Below are 21,655 nucleotides of genomic sequence, written 5' to 3' on the forward strand. Positions count from 1 at the left end.
TGATATGTTATTTACAAAGAAATACTTATGTTACTAGATCAAATTTACGGAGATAAAAACTTTAGTTTTAATTTAAAAATTTCCATTTGATTATTCATAAAAGAAGAAAGATTACTGGTTGAGTATTTGCAGACATGACTGAAAACAATATTTGAAGACAATTGGTTATTTCATGCTAACCATGTCAAGGATTTCCAGTAACTCGTCTAGTGGCGACGCTAGCCTAGTGTCACGTCCCTATTTTGGGAGTGTCGATCGTGGGCTGCTGGTTGAAAGAACATCAAGGATATGTGGGATTTGCTCCAAGATTTAATGTGTGGGAGATATATGGCTGCTCCTTCCGAGGGGTTCAGGCATGTCGACCCCGTTAAATTCGGAGAGCTTGTCGCTAGTCGAGGACTTAACGTCAAAGAGGCGAGTTGGCCGCCCTACACACAAGTATGGGTCTGGAGCCGATCCCCTGATGAGCCCAAGGCAGGGCGAAACCAGTGTATTGTCCCGTTGGATAATGCTGGCTCCATGGGGATGAAGCGCCGCATGGACCAAGTGTGGCAACCGAATGGCTAGGTCCATGACACTAGGCTGTTTTAGGGTTATTTGCTTTTCTAGCATGTCGTGTGTGTTTTTCTTACTTGGAATTTTCGCATTTTATTACATACGTAGGTTGCAGAAGAATATAAGTGTGTACTTGTACTCTATTTTTGCAGCTTGCTCCTGCCACAACTAATGACTCGCTATGAACCGAATAAAGTCTTTTGTTAAACCGAAATAAATTTATTCATTTTACTTACAGGAAAAAATATTTGTAAAGGGTAGAATAAACAATTTAGACAATCTATTTTAATTTGATCCAAGTTCAATCTATGCTTGTTTGACTAAAAATTTAAACCAACTCTCGAATTGAAGTGAAGTTATGCAGCTACGACTCCTCTCTCTCTCTCTCTCTCTCTCCTTGCCCTAGCCTCCATAGTGGGTTATGGGAATTTGGCGACGGGCCTCATGAGGGTAGTACTCGCTGGCTTCAAGCATCGGGAGGTTTCTCCTCCTTTTCTTCTTCTATGACTGTGGAGGCAGGATCAAATCTGGTGTTTATACCATAGTTGGGTGATGTGATCCATGAGGATCTCGCCGTACCAATGGAGGTTGTGATCTTGGGGTTGGCTCCTCCTTCGATGACTTTTGTCTTTGAATACGGTTATGGTGATATTCTCGTCGACTTCTTTGTGGGCGGTAGAGTTGGCTTGTCCGGCAAAGGTCGGGTTGGTGTTGTGGTATGACTGATATGGGGGCTGCTTAATCAGCGGCCTTAAAGCTTTTTCTGGCGTTGACGGTGGTGTACGACAGAAGATGGCTACCAGCGATGGTATGTCAAAGTCAATTCCTTTGGGCTTGGTCTATTTGGGATGTTGAGTTGGCTTTGGATCTTGGTTGGTGTTCTAGGGTTTTCGTAGCTAGTTTTAACCCTAGGGATGCCCCTCTGCATAGGGTGGTGGTCCGAGGTTTCTCTGAATGAGTTAGCCGTGTTAATAAGGCTTTGAAACTTGTTACTTTCCGAGCCGACTGCAAAGATTCAACATAGAGATATTTGTGTGATCATACTTTCAAGCATTGTGGCTTCCAATTTGAGAGCAGAAGTATGTTATGTTGTTTCGTACATCTTCTTTATTAATATATGACTTTTCGTCACTTAAAAAAAAAGGTAATCTACTTAGATTGAAAATAACCCTACTATATGTAGTTCTATTTGCCAATACTCCAATAGTGACATTTGGTCCCCACCCGTCACATAACTACCCCACAGGCCCCACTCAACCGCACCCAGAAACGCCGTCCTTCACATATATTGGGTTTTGGGTTGGTGGCAGTGGCCCTACCATAACCTACTGCGCTCCACTCACCCAAGCAATTAGTTGGCCCACTAATTATTTTTCTTGGACAATTTATTTACATATACATAAATAAAATGATCAGCAAAGAAATCATACCCGACTTTTTTTCTCATCAACTTGCTTTCTCCCAAGCAGGTATCCTTATTCCTCTAATCCAGTCTATCCATACAAATGTTATTCACCGATCACTGGTTCCCTTACTTGCCATGCTTATACAAGAACATCTTTAACAGAAAAGAGAGGAAATGTATTCGATACAACGTTGGTACACATTTCGCATATTTTTCATTTGGGGTTGCAACATGCATTGCAAAGAATCGATCATTTGTTAATGGAACAGCAGAAGAGGGGAAATCTTGTTTTACTAGCTTTACCGGTCACTGATCCTGTGAGAGAGGTAAATATTAGAGTGACCTAGTTCTACTTCAGTTTGAAGCAAATTTAAATCATTAACTCATGATGGCTCATAAAGGGTGGCACTTACTGTACTACATGTTACAATTGCTAACGACCACAAGTCACCTTGCATGAACGAAATCCTTCAAAAATTAAAACCACCACCAAATCAAAAATCATCAACCATTGCACAAAGAAAGTTGTAATGCAGAAAAGAGATTAGTAGTGCAAGACACTGATATTTGGCAGTCAGGTACCACTGTAAATGAAGAGGTACATCGGAGAGTGGCAAATAAGTGACAACTGCAACCTAGTACAGGAATGACGATATATCCATGCATGCAATGAGCCGTACATGAAACTTTGTGCTCCCAACCACCCCCAACATCATAAACTGTATTAAAAGCTAAACACTCCAATTCTACTTCAAGATATGAAGGTATAATCTTATATATTAAATAATATGCAGATCATAGACTCTAATACCTGTGAACCGAGTGAGCATCTTTGATTAAAATAGAGAACTCTAGACTAAATTTTGTTCATTAGATCAACTTTGTGTATAAACTGAAAAAGGTGACATCAGAAGCATTGGGACGACAACGAAGACGATATATACACACAAACATATCATATATATTATTGTTATCTATATGTGTTAGCTGTAAAATGTTAACAAAATTATGTACTTGCCTCAGAATGCTATCACAATGTTACAAATTCCCATTCTTCTTTCGACATGTCTAGGATTTCAATGCCACCATCTTCAAACATGATCTGCAACCAAAAACATATATCAATCTCAAACATACTCTCTTACCAAATACACGTGCCCATTTTACAGCACCCCTACACCTGACATGACTGGAAGTTTATCCACAAAGATCGGCAGCTCTTACCGCATGTTTTTTGGAATGATTATCAAACCGTTTGATAACCCCAAATGACCTGCAATGTGTAAATATAAAAAAGTACTGAGGATATAATTTTTTTTTTCAACAAGACAATGTTAACTGAAACTTGCACAAAAGTGTTAGAAAATGTAAACTCCTATGAAAGAAAATAAGAGGTAAAGTAGCGGTACAATGAGTCATTACAACTTTAGCCAACACTCAAGAATGAACTGCACGACTTTAAGTTTTATAGTGCAAATGAGTCATTATATTTCAACGGAAGTTTGTAACTATCTGTGTAAGGTAATATGTGTCTGTGAGAGATAGCCATAACAAAACAATGACACCTTTAAGTTTTGTTGATCGAGCCAGTCATCCCCCAGCCACAATGCTCATCAATTTGGCAAATTTAGTTCAATTAGTTTTGGCCAATATCTTCGGCTTTAGTTTATTATACTTCAGTCCATGCAGTAACACTGCCCGTGAAACTATGGTGACAGCATGGACCAAGTGAAACTGACTCAAATTACAAGAACCAAATTCTTCCACAAAAGGATGGGATATCTTAGAAAGCACCAAGGGCCTAACAAAAACTCACTTTCATCTTTTCTAAATAAGAGACTAAAGCCAGGAATAGAACCGGTTATACACTATTCATTCTCCGTATTGCACAATAATTCCTAGGAATGCATGACTATCAGACATCCTGAAATTACCTCTGATTTATGGGACGACGTATTCGAATCACTTCATCGATGCAATTATAAGCAGTAGTACCACCTTGGCTATGGTCCTTACCGATAGATTGCACACTTCCTAAAGGAAAAATTTTGAGTTTATACAACAAGAATTTTAGAATCACTAACTGACAATATCGATAACGTAAGTTACACAAACACCAACGTAATAGAGGAAAGCTCACCTATAGGGAAACCACCATTCGGATAAACCTTTTTTCCAGAAAAGAGTCCCACAATTAGTCCAAGTTTGCAAAACCACACACAAAAATACACATTAGCAAAAGAAAAAAAAATCACAAAGCCAAAAATAAATAATATAAATATACTAATACTAATGTCACCTCTCACAATCTTTATGCTTTTAGGTATTTTATTTTAGAAGTGTGTACCAGTACTGGAAGTTGAACCTTCTCTGTGTGTCACACTCTTGCTTCTACTTTCTTCTTTCTTTCAATGTACATGTTACTACAGTTCTGTAATATATCGTGTTTATGTGTTCCTACCTCGTCATCTCGTCAAGTATATATATTTTGAAATGATCCAAACCATTTGTCTAAACAGTCAACCAAACATTACTCTATGTCTACATATGTGTGTGAAGTAAACACTAACCATTAGCATATCCCACATAGCAGAACAAGAATTAAACACAAATTTAGCATGTTTTATATCAGTTATTACAAGACCTCTTTGGAAGAGGATACAATCAATAATTACACAAAACTGTAAAATGATTGAAACTTTATACTCATAAGATTGTTAATAGCAAACCAACACTTACATCTTTTGCAGAGAGCAATGTTTTTACTTTGGAAGAGGACACAGCCACCTGGCATGCTACTAGTTTCAAAGCAGCAACTGATGACATCTTTGGTTTGGCAGGTCGGACACCAAGTTTTTCGCGACAACCAACAGCACCGCAATGGCAATCTTGATCTGCACCAAATTGAACAAACCTGCTGAATTTATTAGACTGGACTGTGACGTAAAATTAACAGCTAGTAGCATCATATGGCGACAAAAATCCATCAAGTTGATAATTCAAAAACCACATGCTTCTCAGACACAGATGCCAACAGTTAATCAAAGTACTCAACTAAAGGTTATAAAGGTGTTCATACTGATAGTCATAGGTGAGATGATTGCCCTTTTTTATGTCGCGAGTTGCAAATATGCCTATTCTTGTTTCACCATCGATTATCCTTCACACAAAAAATACAAAAAAGTCATATAAGATATTATATTACTATTCCAACATGAAATTAGTGTGAAGGCCCAGTAGAAGACCATTTTTGCATCTCAGTATTGGGACAACAGCTATGGTTTATATATCTTGATTTGTTTCCTTTGTACGTGGCATCAATAACCATATCTCGATTGATTTCACACAAGTAAAAGTTTGTTTCTCCACGGTGTTTCATATTCCAAAGCCTTTCCTCACATGTTTTGTCATCAATTACTGTAAGAAAGAAACAGCAATGTTTATCAGCTTTCAACTTAAAAACAAGCTACGTTTACTCAAACAAAAACAAACATGACTTGAAAATAGTTACCTTCTCCAACGTATTCTATCACAAATTCTCCTTGCTTGATATCTTCATCAGCCACGATTCCAGAACCACATTTTTCAGTCTACAATAAATTCCTTACTTCAACACAAAGTATGAAAAGTGACTAACAAAAATGAGGACTTATAGAACAAATTATATATCCATAAATATCCAAGTCAATTCTTTATGTGGCAACAAGTTGCCCCATAATTGATTCCCTCATATACAAAATTTTATCACAGAAAATCCTCTGTGAATATTGTTCAAATAGTCAGATGTAACATAGCACCTATATAGTTGCCCAAGGTTTTAATAAAGGTCCACTAACATAAGAGAGTAAGAGACCAATAACAGATCTATCTACGCAGAGAACTTTAAAAATCCTTCAATAACTGTTAGTTTGTATGTTAAAAACAAGAGTAGCTTCTACAAGATCTTTCTCCATTTGAACTATTCCCTTTTTCAGAAAATGTATTACATTTTAACCACTTCAACGTAAGACAAATACCTTAACTAGCTTCATCTTCTTCACAGGCCGGTGTTGGAATGGTTTGTTCAGACATGAACTTCCACATTTACAGCCTGAGGAGCAGCTAGACAGTAGCATCCTGCAGAAAATATAGGATCAACTTATTTCAGCATGAAATTCAAGTTGTCAACTATCATATCACATTGAAAACTGAGGAGACTTGTTAGACCTACCAGCATCGATAAGTTCATGTGCCTAAGAACTAAAAATAGACAGGTATCATATGCTGAGCTCATCAAATTATTCCACACACAAATATGAACATATGAATAAGAATAAGAGACACACAAGATGCATCATTTGATTAATCTATATTTCTGCATTTTTCAATAAGAAAACACTCCAATGCTGCCTAATAGCTATACTACCTTGGCGGGCAACAAGCAGCACTAACTAGAGAGTGGACCAACACTAAAGATAAACAGAAGTTAATACATGTAAGCAAATTTTATATCAAAATGAGAATTCATAAACCTGACATAAGGTAGAGAGATTATGTCATCCTTACCCACAATGACAATCTGTACCACAAACACTAGGAGAGCCTGTTGCTGATGGGCTGCATGAGCAGAATATTCCATCATCCTCAAGTCGTCTTTTAATCTTCTTAGTGAGATATATATCTTAAATATGTCAAGGAAACCAAAAAGTGGAAAGAGAGCTGAGTGAAAATACTTGAACTGGAGATTGAAGTATTAAATGAAAATGCAGATGGAGTGTTTCATAGACAGTAAGCAGCAATCACATTGAAGTTATGAGTTAAGTTCTGTTGAGTAAAGATTGAACTTGCAAACATAAAAGGATACTGCGCTTTATGAAAGTGTAGTTCATGGGTTTCCACTTATTAAACCAATCTGGAAGTTCAAAATCAACAGGACTTGCAATCTGCTTCAGCAACTTGTTGAATGCATTCCCGATGTGACTGCGGTCAGTATGCTGATACACAAAGCATAACAGAAAATCATTACAAGAACAAAGAACAAATCTGCCAAGAATAAACTCATGGAAAGACCCAGAAGGCATAGGGCAGTTGCTCGATTCAGATCAAGATAAAATTGGAAAAATCTATGGATCTAAGTCGAGTGGGTCACCAATTGTTTTAAAAGAAAAGCAAGAACAAGATAGACATGATTTACGACCTTCTTCATAGCAGGCATCGCACCACGAACCCCGGAGCCGTTGATTTACTTGATTTGGGAGGAGACCCGAGTTTGGAACTTGATTTTAACTGACTGGGAGAGAGAGGATAAACACAAAACGTTGCGGTTCGGGGTAAATTATGAAATTTCCCAAAAAATTAATTACACACTCATGCTTCTGCTTGAAAGTTGGGTCTCTGGGTCAAATTGATAAAAAAAAATATATATATAAAATTGGAAATAAACAAAAGGTAAAATTTTAAGAATCATTAGTATTAATTAAGCAATTAATCGGAACTGTTAAAAAGAAGTTTATGTTTTTGCCCCTCCTGATAAAACTCTACCAAGATATGATTAAATAAAACAAGGGTAAGAAAGTAATATTTTGGATCTCTATTTTGTCTTTAGAGCATACATTATTTTGTCTAAAGCATTTTTCACAAATATTATGTATTTTTTTCTTTTATATCTCTTACTTCTTATGTTTCATTATAGTAGTGTATATTTAATATGTATTAGTTATATATTGACAATGCATATCCTAAATTTTCTTATTGCTTTGCTCATTGGAAAAAAAAAAATCAAACCCACCTTTATATTAAATACTGGATCCGCCACCGATAAAAGCATATGTTACTCACTTATATCAATTAATGACAGATTATAAATATGCAAGATGTTATAAAGTATTTTGATATATATTGTTGTTGGTACGGTATTTGTGGATCGATTACAAATTTAATAGAAGCGATGAACCAATTAACACTTAACATGCAGAAATAAGTACGCATTTAATAATGCATAGAAGCATCCGAGTAATCATAATTTCAATTTTAGACGGAGTTTTTTCTTAGATGGTAATTGTCGCATGTTGTGCTGACCAGGTAGGCAGGTGCATAGCTGGGATGGCTGCAGGCAGATGCGTTCAGTTTGAACTTTGAAGCATCCTAATTTAATAATCAATCTGCCGGTCACCTTGTTCACGTACTAGCTAGCTATATGATCAATATGCTGCGTGTTGTTTTTCACTTACTAGAAGCCTAGCTAAAAACCATAGAAATAAATTAAGCAAAGGTTGTCGATCGACAACTTGGAAGATAGCTAGGTTGCTAGGCGTAAATCGCCTGGCCGCGACTGAGAATCATCAAATATGTAAATTACATACAAGTATATATAAAAGGATCGGAGGCATTAGTAGTTCATGCCTTCATGGAATGATCAAGTGGCAAGGATTGGAGGCATTATGACTTCTCCAACCCTTGGATTATTGTGCCACAATTGTTAAACATTGTGACACACTCTAATTCTAATCTGCGGGCTACTATGCTACTGTGCCACAAAAGTGTACTAGAAGTAATATAAATGTGGCATAGTAACACACGTCGGTCCCGTTTTAAAAATTATTTTTTATTGTTGTTTTTGTGAATAATTTCATAAATATATATCAACATTGTTAAGTGAATATATAGAAATATATATATATTTCATTATTCGAAAAAGAAAAATACAATTTTCTTTGTTGAAATAATATACTATAACACTAAACTAGTTGAGTTGTCATGTAATTTTAATTTTAATTTGTATGAAATAAGATAAAAGGTAATAATTCATTATAAGATAATTTTAATTTTAATTAATTTTAGTTTTCATAGTCTTTTGGCTATATAATTATAGAAAATATAAAACTAGTTGTTCCGGTCATCCAATGATAATTATTATCCGGAAATATCGACCGATGCACCAAATGATCATGAATATTAGTATATTATAACTACTTAATTATAATTTATGTAATTTAAAGTAGTTAAATTTCATGTAATTTTAATTTTTATAAAATAATTTTCAAGTTTTAAATTTTCATAATATATTTATTAAATTATAATTTATTATAATTATAATTAAATGATATAATAGAAATTAAAGGTATAAAATACATTAAAAATATATTTAAAAACTATATTGTAATACACTTGGTTGAAGAAGATGATTAGAGAACATTAATGTAAATCATTAAATATATCAATTTAGTGTGCCACGTTATATAAATAATAACGCTATTGGTGGGAGAAAAACTTTTCTGGTATATGGCCTGGCCAGATGATGATGAAATGAACCCTACCATCCACACAACCTAACGCAGCCACGACTTGAGCCACAGATACGTACATTATATATATAATTTTTTATCACGCACCCTGTTCTAACTTCTAAGTCCTCCTACAATTGTGTGTATGAAATAGTACGTCATCTTCTCGTTTCTCATCGATTGGCCGGCGTCGTCGTCGTCCAGTCTTCTTCGGCCCTCCTCTCGGTTTTATTTTATTTGAAAAACTTATATCCATAAATTAATGAGTAAACTAGTGAACAAACAAACCTCCTTAATTAATATAGAAATATAGCGATAACCGACGGAGAGACAGATCGATCTATCAACATTCACACATTGAAAGACATGTAGCTCGGTCGAGGTCAATTAACGACCAGACTACTAGTATCTGGCGCTTGCTAGCTAGGCAGCTAGGCAGGACCAACAATTCCGGTCACGATCGATCCACATCCTCGCCGGCGATACAGATCCATATATCGATCATGGCAGGAGGAGGAACAACGTTGGAATACACGCCGACATGGGTGGTGGCTTTTGTGTGTTCGGTTATAGTCTTCATATCTTTAGCAGTCGAGAGATTACTTCACTTCACTGGAAAGGCATGCATCTCTATCTACCTGACTACCTCCGATACCGCTCTCTACCGGCTTTATTCATATTCTTGTTTTGACTTTTTTCTTCTTCATTTCTCGGCGTACAGTATCTCAAGAGAAAGAACCAGAAACCTCTATTCGAGGCCTTGCAGAAAATCAAAGAAGGTGCTCCATGAATCCATCCATGCATGATCGATGCATCCATCTCTTTTTCTTGTTCTTTTTTGTTGATCGGTCATCGGTCAGAAACTCTGAATTGAGTGTTTGAAAAAAAAAAGAACACACACACGCATTTATTTCACGCCTATACTTAATCAGTTACCATGATTGGTTGTTTGTGATATTACAGAGTTGATGCTTTTGGGGTTTATATCACTCCTGCTGACGGTGTTCCAAGGACCTATAGGAAAGATCTGCATATCAGAGAAACTGGCCAGTCATTGGCTGCCTTGTAAGAAAGAAGAGTCAAAGTCAACGTCAACGACGGCCCATCTCCAGATTAGCAGCTTATTCACTAGTAACTATTATTCGCGGCAGCAGCTGCTTTTTCCAACCGGGACCGCCCGTCACCTTCGTGCAGATGACGCCGAGACGACCTCTCAATCTGCTTCCGCCGGCTCCTGTTCAGATGTAAGTCGATCAATGTCAGTATAATGCTTTCCTTGCTCCCTAAAACAATTGAATTTGGGTCAGACCACAATAAACGAGTTACGAGTGCATATACATGCATACATGTTCCATCAAGTTGTTTTATGCTTTCCCGACCCTTGAATTATATTATTATGCTGTCATAGGGTCGGACGTATAACTAACTGTTAATTTCTTTTATTCTTACCTAATAACTTGGAAAATTGCGGTACATTTTAGCTCAAATACGTACTGATCTGATTTATGTGATCTTATTCTCCAGGGGAAGGTCCCATTGCTATCCACGACTGCATTGCATCATCTACACATCTTCATCTTTGTGCTAGCCGTGGTGCATGTGACTTTTTGTGCTCTAACCATAATCTTTGGAGGGGTTAAGGTACCTTCTCGATCAAGTGCTTTTAACGTATTATGCCACCAAGAATTCTCTGTGCATATATGCTAGATATATTGCTTGCCAGTTACTGAACATGCATATATGCTAGATATATTGCTTGCCAGTTACTGAACATGCATGTGTTTTGATGTCTCTGGTAGCCATACCAGTATGCTTTTGGATACGCATGCGTTTTGTTTTTTAATTCTTGGTACATATATCATGCTAATAAGTTGCTAACTAGCTAACTAACGTACGTGTAACCTCCGGTTACTTCATCAATCTATCGGGACAGATACGTCAATGGAAACAATGGGAAGATTCTATAGTGAGAAAAGAGTACAATCCAGATGAAGGTAAGATAGCTCCTCTGTAGTATACGTACGTATATAGGCATATATAATGAATTAATGAGTGTACGTGCATGCTCTTGCAGTCCTGACAGAGAAGTTCACTGCCGTTCAAGATCATGAGTTTATCAGGGGTCGTTTTCTGGGTATCGGAAAGAATCTAGCTTTCCTGGGTTGGTTGGTGAGTCATGCATGCTAGTAGTTTAGTAACTTGATTGATTTATATTTTTCTCAGCTGAAGTAACCTGACTAATTTCTACGAATAAGAATGCTCTTAAGTACTGTTGTTGTTTAGCGTACAGTATGGCCGGATAGTCATGTACCTAGCTTACAGCATTATTAATTTTCCATACCTACACCTTTTCAGATTGCATTTTTCAAGCAATTTTATGGGTCTGTGACCAAAACAGATTATATGACAATGCGACTAGGCTTCATCAAGGTGAGCCATGCATAAAGACAGCAGTTGTTATGTTATATACTTTCAGTCTTGCTTCTTCTTTTCCCCCTTCTGCTTAGTTTCGTGATATTTAGTTTTTTCGGTGTACGTATATTTTCATGTAGACACATTGCAAAGGAAATCCAAATTTTAATTTCCACAAGTACATGGTACGTGCCCTGGAAGCAGATTTCAAGAAAGTCGTTGGAATAAGGTCAGTTAGAGTATGGGACAGGGCCGGCCCTGAAAAATTGAAGGCCCAGTGCAAAGAAAAACAAATAGGCCATTCTCCACACAAAAAAACAAATAGAAAAAAAAAATTGGCCCTTACACTGGAAAAAAAACAAACAAACAGACAAAAAAAATTAAAATTTTGGGTCTTGGCCCAGTGCGGTAGCACTGGCTGCCCCCCCTCAGGGCCGGCCTGGTATGGGATATATAGTTTCAATGGTCGTTAACTTTGCTAATATTCATAGATTACTTTTAATTTAATTAGCTGCTTCCGTTTAAGAGCGATTGTTACTAGCTTTATATAAACTCTTCAACAATAATTTGCAGTTGGTACCTTTGGGTTTTTGTGGTCGTCTTCTTGTTGCTGAATGTCGCTGGTAAGCTACCTATCCAATAATTTGCAACCTGCGTAGAGATAATGTACTTGTTATTAATGGTGTTACGTACTAACTAAACATATTTACTGTACGTCCAACTATTATACAGGTTGGCATGCCTATTTTTGGATAGCATTCGTTCCGTTCTTTGTAAGTTCGAGAAACTACGTACCTATTCTACTTTTTTTTTTTTAAAGGACGTACCCATTCTACTTCAGATGCAGGCATGATGCCAAACTGATTATAAGGCGTGTGTAGTATGTATATACGTCTCCGTATACTAGCATTTCTCTCACTATTTCCAAGTTTACATAGCTTAATGACTTACGAGTATCAATATTCAATAATATGCATCTCTCGATTTCCATATAGATGCATGGCTCATGACCGCCTTCATTTACAGATTACAGTAGCACCGATCAATATACAAACTTGTTTGTAACACACTTTACATTTTTAGTCTATTGATAATCAGTTCTATATATATTAACGTACACACACACACACACTATGTATATATATGCAGCTTTTACTTGCTGTTGGCACCAAGTTGGAGCATGTTATAATTCAATTAGCCCATGATGTGGCCGAGAAGCACATCGCAATAGAAGGAGACTTGGTGGTTCAACCTTCAGACGATCACTTTTGGTTCCGCCGACCTCGATTGGTTCTCTTACTCACTCATATCATATTGTTCCAAAATTCTTTCGAACTGGCATTTTTCTTCTGGATATTGGTATGTAATGCATGACCTCTAGGTACATAAGAATTGATCGAGTAATATTATAGCTTGGCAATGATCATCAATCGATCGATCTCTTACATGCAGATTCAATATAAATTCCATTCCTGCATGATGGGAAAAATTGGTTACGTTATCCCAAGACTCATAATCGGGTAAGCCACTATTACTTGTCTAATTAATCTGATTGTGTACAGTACGTATGATGATAACTATATCGATCTGATGACATGTTTGTTGTTTTCACTTCGGTAATATATGCCGGGGGAATTATATCGATTCTCAGAGCATTTGTCCAGTTCGTCTGCAGCTACAGCACGTTACCACTGTACGCAATCATCACACAGGTGAGTAATGTTAACTGATGAATAGCGTTTGAAAACAGCTGGATTCCTCTAAAACCTAAGACGTATAATGATCCAGTACTTCTGTATTGAATTAGATGGGAACATCGTTTAAGAAGGCAATATTCGACGAACACGTACAAGAGGGGCTTGTTGGGTGGGCTAAATCGGCAAAAAAGCACCAGGCGGCGTTGAGAAAGGCGGCAACGAATGGCAGTGGTAGTAATGGTTCTAGCAAAGCGGGTCATAGCAGCAAATACAAACTGCACAAAGAAGAGGCAGTTTCTGTGTCCAACACTGCGTGACCACACTTGAATTGGCTCACGTGGAAGAGATTCAGCCTCATCAACAGCCACCAGCCTGATGATCATGTATAAAAGTTCAATCGATGGATCGACAATTGATTGAAATTCAAGTGATCGCTGCATGCTTGCAGCTACATATGTATGACCTTTCATTTATGTCTTTCATATCTCTGTTCATTTTCTTTTTAGTTGACCACGAATCATGTATTTTGGAACAATACAGTACTTATTTATTGTGTATCTTGTTCCACAGCATGTTATGATCACACATTATATACTTCTGTAGTTCTGTTCTTCCACCTATACTACTGTAAAGTCAAGAGCACAATTATAACCATTACTAACCTCATTGGACAATTGCCAGTATCATTACTAAGATAGTAGGCTACCACCGGACGTTTATTAGTGAGAGCACAAAGAGAGCGATCAGGACTTGCTACGCAACACGACCCTAACCGGAAATCATTGGAGAATATATCCCGTAGAATGACTTCACACCATATGCCAGAACATACAGCTCTGGGGTCCATATATTCACCATCTCTTTCCCGGTAGAGATTAATCTTTTAATAGACAAGCGTAGACATCTCGAGAGTATATGCAGACACAACGCAGAAAATTTGCGTCACCTATGTTCTACTACGTGATCTGCCTTCAAAAAAAAAAAACAAACAAACAACGCAGAAAATATGCCAATGGCATCCATCACTAAAGTGCCTCCACACAAAACGTAATCACAAGTGCATGTCCAGATCTAGACATGTTTTAAAGTACAGATTGTTTTTTCCCTTTTCTTTTAAAAGATGTTAAAGAACAGAAAACATTACATTACATATCAGTCTATGCTTAAAAGTAAAAAACCAATACAGGCATCCACCTGCGCCCAGCAACTTTAGTCATAGTACTTGGAACAAAGGACTAATGTAACTGCAACCAGAACAGGCAGTTTCACTCATTCTTCTGCAGCACTGGCAGCACTTAGGTCCACGGTGAGATCAAGAACCTGACAAGCATTCCAGGAAACTAGTTAAACCCTTATTAAATTGAAAAACACCATACACACTGAAAAGAAGGGAAGCTTGTTAGTCAACAGTACTTTGCATAACAAAAAATACAACGCATTTCCATTGGACTTTAGATGACAAGAAAAAACATCTGAACTAATTTATCCTTGTATGACTAAATTTCTCACCTTTCCTGTTATCAAGGTATACATGTTGAGTACATCCATGACAGTGGACTCAAAGTGAGTTGTTGCATCATAGCTCTGTTGACCATAATAAGTCATTGTCAAGCGTACATAATTTATAAATATTCAATATAGAGGCCAGGGCTTGAACATGACTCACAGTTGATATAAAGCAATTGTCCAGAGTGGGTTCATTGACAGGCTCATATCTGTCATAGATATCAAAAAATATCTCTTCAACAGGCCCTAAAAGGTCAATTCCTGGCTTCAGCTCAGTCTGTGGATTATCAGTTTCCGCTTCTGTTGACACAAACGCAATAAACTTTCCCTTCGGAGCAACATTGTGAGAGTAAGAGGAACAGAAAAGATACCTGTTCCATTCAATAAAACATCACACTACAGCCTAAGAAATAAGAGAGAGAGAGAGAGAGAGAGAGAGAGAGAGAGAGAGAGAGTCATAGGCTAGGCTATATAAGATCCCAAGAGGCCTCTTCTACTTGCCAACTTTATCCTATGCTGGTGGGTATACTTGCGGCCATGAAGTCGTATTATGATACACTAATTTATTATACAATTGTCGATATGGACCCCTCCTGTACAGATGACTAAATGAATAAGATAATTTGTAGCAGTTTATAAGGAAAACTTACATATCTGATCTGCGACCCAACTGCTTTTGTGGCAAGATAACCTGCACTGAATGAGAATCATTTGTGTTTGGAATTGGGTGGTTCATTATGGCTATAGCCCTTGCAACCTTACCAACATTTCTGACCTGTCGAAATGCATTGAATCTTAGTACAAGATAACATCATTTTTCTTAACCCTTCAAGCTTGATACAGAAGAAACGCGATGATATATGAGGCCTATACATAAATAGACGCATTTGCATTTCCAAACAATAAAATTAATCCACCACTAAGAGTGACGGGATTATATAGCAAATCTTTGGCAGTTTCTTCACTCCTTCCAATTCTAGAAGACTCCCGACCATCTAAGTGGCACTTTCTTTATTACTAACATTTATTTAATCTTGACAAAGATAAGTAATGAGCACCTCAAATTCTATGCAAACTCAGAAGAACCATACAATTTACCTTGTTGGGTAAGTAAGAAGGGTCACAGACAACTTTCGTGCACCTAGCAGTTTCACCTGCAGATGTGACACCAATAACTCTCCCTTCCTCATTGAATTCCACCTGGCATCAGGGAGGAGAGAACTCAGAGTCTATACCAAATAACAAGAGCAGCAATTTACAATTGTAGAGTAAATAGTAACAAAATGATGCAATAGTTGAAGCCTTGAAGGACAGTGTTAAATCCATCAAATATGAGAATGACAGAAGGTACCTTGCATTCAGGTTTATTAAGCATATAAGTGCCACCATAAACCGCACTAAGTCTTGCAAATCCCTGCATAAAGCCCCACTCAGAAAAGAAGGAATGTTTTTACTGACATTGACAATAGTTATACTCATATGATAAAACATCAAGTGACAGACCTGGGGAAGCTCTCCTAGTCCATACAAGGGATAAATGTATGGAGATCCTCCTTGAAAACGTGCAAGAGATTCCGCATAAAGCTATGATAGAAACAAGAGAAAAAACTCAAGGGCATGACAATGAGGAAACACCAGATACACAAAACTAAAGATCTACATATACAAACAACAACTCATCACCATCCAACTTACCTTCATCCTCTTCACAGTATCCAGTGCAGGTTCATCCAGGTAGCGATCATCTCTATGAAGTGCTAATGCATGCCCAATGAAGTCAACAGTGTTATCATCAAGACCATACTTTCTGTTGTAACATTGACCAAACAAAAAATTCATAAATGTTCTCTGGCGCTTAGCATGTTCGTTACATGTATGTAATCAACAGAAATTAGACACCTCTTTTTCTTGAGTAACTAATTATGTACACTACAAAGCATAGAGGTAACCATAGTCAATCAAATTAACCCATCAAGTAATACGCCCACCAAATATTATGCACTCTGATGATTCAAACTTTTTATCTATTTTTATTATTGTTGAGACCATCAACAATACAACTTTAGAATCTTGTCAAAATGCATTTCAAAAATTACTTTCAGAAGTCGTAACATCCAACCACTTACGCTATCAATTCTCTAGTTGTCACTCTTGTTAGGTCCATTCCCTCATGTGTCCTGGGATCCCCTTCATTATAATCTTGAACATATATAAAGAACTTGCGGGCACGACGCTTTTCGAATAAACCCATAAGTGGAGATTTAAGTGCCTCCATATCAGTTGCCGGAACCTTGTGAACCTATTGCAATGGATATACTACTCATAAGGATTGAGATCAAATTTAAACATCAATGTGTAAGAATAATCAAGAAGTGCAGTGAGTAAGCAAAAGTCCTACTTTTCCTTTATTATAGACAAAACCACCATCCACAGCTTTGAAGGACAAATACTTGGTAACATCTGTATGAATGAGGACGCGGACTAGAGTTCCATTGGCCATCATGAACTAACAGAGACAAATGAAACATGTTAGGAACAATTAAAACAAATTAACCTGTATTTTGTAGATTGTGAGCAAAGCACAATGCAGAGCAATATAACAGACAAAATGTACCTTTGGGACCATGTCAACATTATAATCCCTACTAGCGCCCAACTGAGTTGGGGGCTTATCATCTCCCCTGAACCTCTTCCACAGCTACAAGATGATAGTTTAACATCAGTCCAACACAAAAAAGTGAAGTAAAAGAGTGAGGTACCAGAATACAAGTATGAGACTGGTACTTGTTCACAAGTTAAAGAATATGTGGGAGAAAAGGGACCTGAATAAGATTGAGTGATGCACACTCTCCACCATAATAATCATTCCTATCCATGTGTAGAACCTGGGATCATAAATCAAAAGATAAAATAGCTATAATAACTGTATCACAAGGGTAAAGGTTGTTGAAACAAAACAGGCAGTAAATAGATATGCATCCAAAAAAGAGGCCTGCACAAGAATTCAGTATAAGTAGAGCTTCAAGAACAAATAAAGGATAATTTTGAGTAAGGCAGTTGCGGATGAATCCATTTTGACTGGCAGTTTCAGGGTTTAGAGTAGGCTTGCAATTAAGATCAAGTGACTAGTACACGAAAACAAAGAGTAGATCTGCCCCGATTGCGATTCCAACGGGATCTCATGGATCCCTGATTTCTAAGTACAAATAAATAAAAACACGGAGAGCACCTTGAGGCCGTCAACGGAGAGAAGACCGCTGAGGATGCATTCCTTGAGACCAGTTCCCAACACGATAACGTCATACTGCTCATCCATTGCTCTCTTCTTCCTCCTGGTTTGCTCGATCGAGCAGATCACAATTTCTCCCGCTAGGGTTTCGTCTCTCTCGCTCTCACCGTTCCTAGCTTCTCACCGAGCCTATCTCTGTCTTGCTCCGTCAATATATATACTGTATGCGATTACCACCTACGACTCTACGAGGCTACGACTAAACACCGTAAAACAAGTATTACCCGAACACACATGTTTTTTATTTCAGTTTTTAGTTGAATAAAAATATGGTAATTCTATTTGCACTTCTAAATAAAATAAAATATTTAAGTATGCCCATTTCATCCTCTAACATAGCATTCTTTTCGAAACCTTGATTGACTCCACCTTATTGCAACATATATTTGAGAATTTCCTTTACGATTGCTGCAACTAATGGGTCTTAATATTGGGTTCTTTCATCAATATATAATTGCTACTGAGTACGTATGTGATAGAGTAATAAGGAATCCCTTCCTCTGTTACTTTGCCTCGATGGTCCCAGTACATGAATAAAATCAAATCAATCAATAACCTGCGGCAATACTTGATGGAGTTGATGGGGAGTTTAGAGGCAAGGAATGTAGCTGGGTGCAATTCAAAACAATTTACATATATTGAGAATGTCAGGGATAAAAATGGAAATGCAAGATAAAAAAATTGATAGGTTTTGTATATAAAAATATTTATTAGATACAATTAACAACACTCGTTTATTATTCATACCTCTTTCATTTTTTGTAAAAATTATTTTCTTGTTTTACCCTCTAACAAAATAGCAAGCTGATAATGGCTTTGGGAAGTTCATGTTTGAGCAACCTCTTCTCCATTTATTACGATAAATTTTGATAAATGACCCTTTTGGGGTGCTTGAATCGATTTTTGACCATGTTTTTAAAAAGAGTTGAAAAATAGCCATATCAAATATTTAAAAGTCTTTTATGTCCTTATTTAAATTTATGTAACTGATTATATCTTATATTTTCTAATCTTTTTCAATTCCTACAATTGTCAAATGTGTTTTTTCTCTTGAAGTAAATTTGCCGACCACCCCTTATATGCCCACCTATCTAAATAAAAGTCACATGTTTTTTTACTTACTATAGTTATACCATAGTTAACTCTTAAATTTGTTAAATTAATTATTAATTTATTTTTACTATGTGCTAGTAATTAATCTAGATAACCATAGTTATACCATAGTTAATCTACAACACATGGCTTTCATCTAAGTGGGTGAGCATGAGGGTGGTCAAAAAAGATGGTCGGAAAATTTGCTTCATTTTCCCCTCGCCACTTTTTTTTCTCAAATTTGCTCCTTTCTCTTCTGAAAAAAAAAATCATAATTGAAGGTGATTGATAGAGTTTCTAAATCGATAAAGGCTAGCTTACTGACACCAAATTAGAGACGGACATCCATTATCAATTAGAAATTCTTGGCATAATTTTACAGTATTGTTTGATCAACGATGAGTCAAAGTAACGCTTAGGGAACTTGACGAATGAAAATCACTTGTACTTGCATATGGTGACACAGGAGAAAAATGATCCTCAATTGACAAGTTATATCGCGAGCGAGTTTCGCAGCTTGAAGATCCATGATGCAAACTTTAACCCTAATATTTGATATTCAACTTGTAGTGTTTAATGTGTGCTTTACAAGTTTACATGCAAAGAGTATCACCAAATGTTGGCGAAATCTTTGATCGAATGCATAGATGGCTTTCAACTCATCTACAATTGAAATATGTAGAAATATATATATATATATATAATTATTTATGTATATATTTCAACCTTCAAATAACAGTATAACACTCTTTGGGCAATAATGGCTTCATTACAGCAAAAACGTTTTTGAAGGAGATGAAAGCTAGCAAGAGGCTGGGGTGGAACAGTTCATATTTTGGTCCTTGATTGTGATTATGAATGAATAATAGATAAATTAAAAAAAGGATATTAAAGACTTTTGAACAGTTTATATGGTTATTTTCAACTTCTTGATAAAAGATTGTTAAAAATCAATTCAAGCACCCAAAAAATGTCATTTATCAAAATTTCTCATTTATTACCCTGAACTGTGCAATGGTGCAACCCAAAACCAGCCACCATTCCCCACCAATGTGATCTCTCCTCAATTGATTATGTAAAACAACTATTACATCTATTTACATGTAGTGCCTCTGATTAAAATCTCAATCCGGATATTTCCATGTTTTCTTCCATATAAACGTCTCTACATGGCCATAGATTAATTTCAGTCATTTGCGTCTTCAATATGAAAATCAAGCCATATTTTAGTTCCTGAAAGCCATTAACAATTAGATACAATGATACATAGAGGTTTGGAAAGAGTTGGGATTTCTATATACTGGGCGTGGAGAGAAAGAGAGAGAGAGAGAGAGAGATTTGTTGCAGGTGAGAATTTTCAAAGTGGGATCAGTTAGTGCAGGAAAAAGGAATATGAAAACCCCAAGCATAGAGATTATGAAAAAATGTTAGTTTTTAAATCAATTGATGATTACAAGCAGCCTGAAAGAGAGAGCTAGAATTCAATCTCAAATTGAATAAATGAATAATTTGTAGATGGTAAAATAGGAAATTAATTTTTACAAAAATTATAGGAAGTATACATAGGTTTTTTTTAATATAATAAATACTTTCATTCATATCGCAAACAACAGTCAAGAGAATACATCTACATGCCACTCGCTACCACATTTATAGGGTAGACAAGGATTTATGGCAAAAGTCAAAGGGCACATATCTCGCCCACATATCTAAGCAATAAGCATCATACACAATGCAACTCAATGATCAACATGGGAATACAAGAACCAAACTAAGCAACTAGGGACAAGCCTCACATACTTAAAGAAAAAAAAACTAAAAACTATAAATATGAATCAACATAAAATAAATACAATAATGCCCTAAATGGGCTACATTTTATTGATTCAGGCCATGACCAAAAGAACGGACCCAAACCAAGTCAAAGGCCCATGTCCGCCTCTAATGAACATAAGAGAACAGTAAGCCAAAGATATGGCCATCATGCTTCATTTATGATTGCATCACCATAGCCTTGACATTGCCGCTTGTAACCATCACAACGCTACCACCCAGGTATGTAGTAGACAGACAACACCGCCTATCAAGACTACCCATAGACAACACTGCCAAGATCCGCCCCGAAATACCAAGAAAACCAACAACACTGCCACTTCCCCATCACGAACCACCACACCAGAGATCCCTCGACACTACCAGATCCCTCGACACTACCAAGACCTGACCGGCACCACCAGAAAAGCCACCAAAGCAACAACACCAAAATTTGATCACCACAACCAAAACCTCAGCATCTCCGACACAAAATGACCACCTCCCTCTCACGAGCTCCGCCAACAAAACCACCATGCCAAGCCACCAATTGACCAGCCACAACTCTCGTTCGACGACAACTTCATAGATGCGCAGTTGGACGGAGGCACAAATCCGAGAGAGA

General features: G+C 36.9%; 3 protein-coding genes across 5 annotated transcripts; 1 reads left to right on the forward strand and 2 right to left on the reverse strand.

Annotated features, from left to right (window-relative positions):
• Positions 1-2,177: 2,177 nt before the first annotated feature.
• LOC126790389 (histone-lysine N-methyltransferase ASHH3-like) lies at positions 2,178-7,289 on the reverse strand. 3 transcript variants are annotated; one of them, XR_007671726.1, is made up of 14 exons: positions 7,137-7,289; positions 6,804-6,933; positions 6,506-6,620; positions 5,977-6,076; positions 5,472-5,550; positions 5,206-5,377; positions 5,040-5,120; positions 4,700-4,874; positions 4,101-4,128; positions 3,895-3,994; positions 3,185-3,233; positions 2,979-3,062; positions 2,374-2,428; positions 2,178-2,275 (listed from the first exon to the last, which is right to left on the reverse strand). XR_007671726.1 is itself a non-coding variant. In XM_050516676.1 (13 exons), the coding sequence occupies exons 1-12, from the start codon at positions 7,152-7,154 to the stop codon at positions 2,991-2,993; spliced, it is 1,119 nt and encodes a 372-aa protein (XP_050372633.1). In that variant the 5' UTR covers positions 7,155-7,289; the 3' UTR covers positions 2,178-2,275; positions 2,979-2,990. The 3 variants fall into 3 exon arrangements, 1 of the variants encoding a protein (XP_050372633.1); XM_050516676.1 differs by lacking the exon at positions 2,374-2,428; XR_007671737.1 differs by lacking the exons at positions 2,178-2,275; positions 2,374-2,428 and having other exon boundaries at positions 4,700-4,854.
• A 2,290-nt stretch (positions 7,290-9,579) lies between these two features.
• Positions 9,580-13,707, forward strand: LOC126792285 (MLO-like protein 15). The gene is given in 15 exon segments (XM_050518745.1): positions 9,580-9,842; positions 9,944-10,001; positions 10,186-10,466; positions 10,747-10,863; positions 11,156-11,216; positions 11,297-11,391; positions 11,578-11,652; positions 11,775-11,863; positions 12,208-12,257; positions 12,367-12,407; positions 12,784-12,993; positions 13,087-13,154; positions 13,286-13,346; positions 13,442-13,643; positions 13,646-13,707. Coding segments are annotated over 15 exon segments (1,587 nt in total). The 5' UTR covers positions 9,580-9,725.
• A 618-nt stretch (positions 13,708-14,325) lies between these two features.
• LOC126799837 (guanosine nucleotide diphosphate dissociation inhibitor 2) lies at positions 14,326-18,291 on the reverse strand. Its single transcript, XM_050527100.1, has 13 exons — positions 18,067-18,291; positions 17,660-17,722; positions 17,452-17,535; positions 17,236-17,343; positions 16,964-17,136; positions 16,533-16,644; positions 16,341-16,421; positions 16,189-16,251; positions 15,936-16,037; positions 15,488-15,612; positions 14,998-15,208; positions 14,841-14,915; positions 14,326-14,651 (listed from the first exon to the last, which is right to left on the reverse strand). Exons 1-13 carry the CDS (start codon positions 18,151-18,153, stop codon positions 14,601-14,603), a joined length of 1,335 nt encoding a protein of 444 aa, XP_050383057.1. The 5' UTR covers positions 18,154-18,291; the 3' UTR covers positions 14,326-14,600.
• Between the last annotated feature and the right edge of the window lie 3,364 nt (positions 18,292-21,655).

Source organism: Argentina anserina, chromosome 1 (genome assembly GCF_933775445.1).
Source record: "Argentina anserina chromosome 1, drPotAnse1.1, whole genome shotgun sequence".
Classification (NCBI taxonomy): Eukaryota; Viridiplantae; Streptophyta; class Magnoliopsida; order Rosales; family Rosaceae; genus Argentina; species Argentina anserina.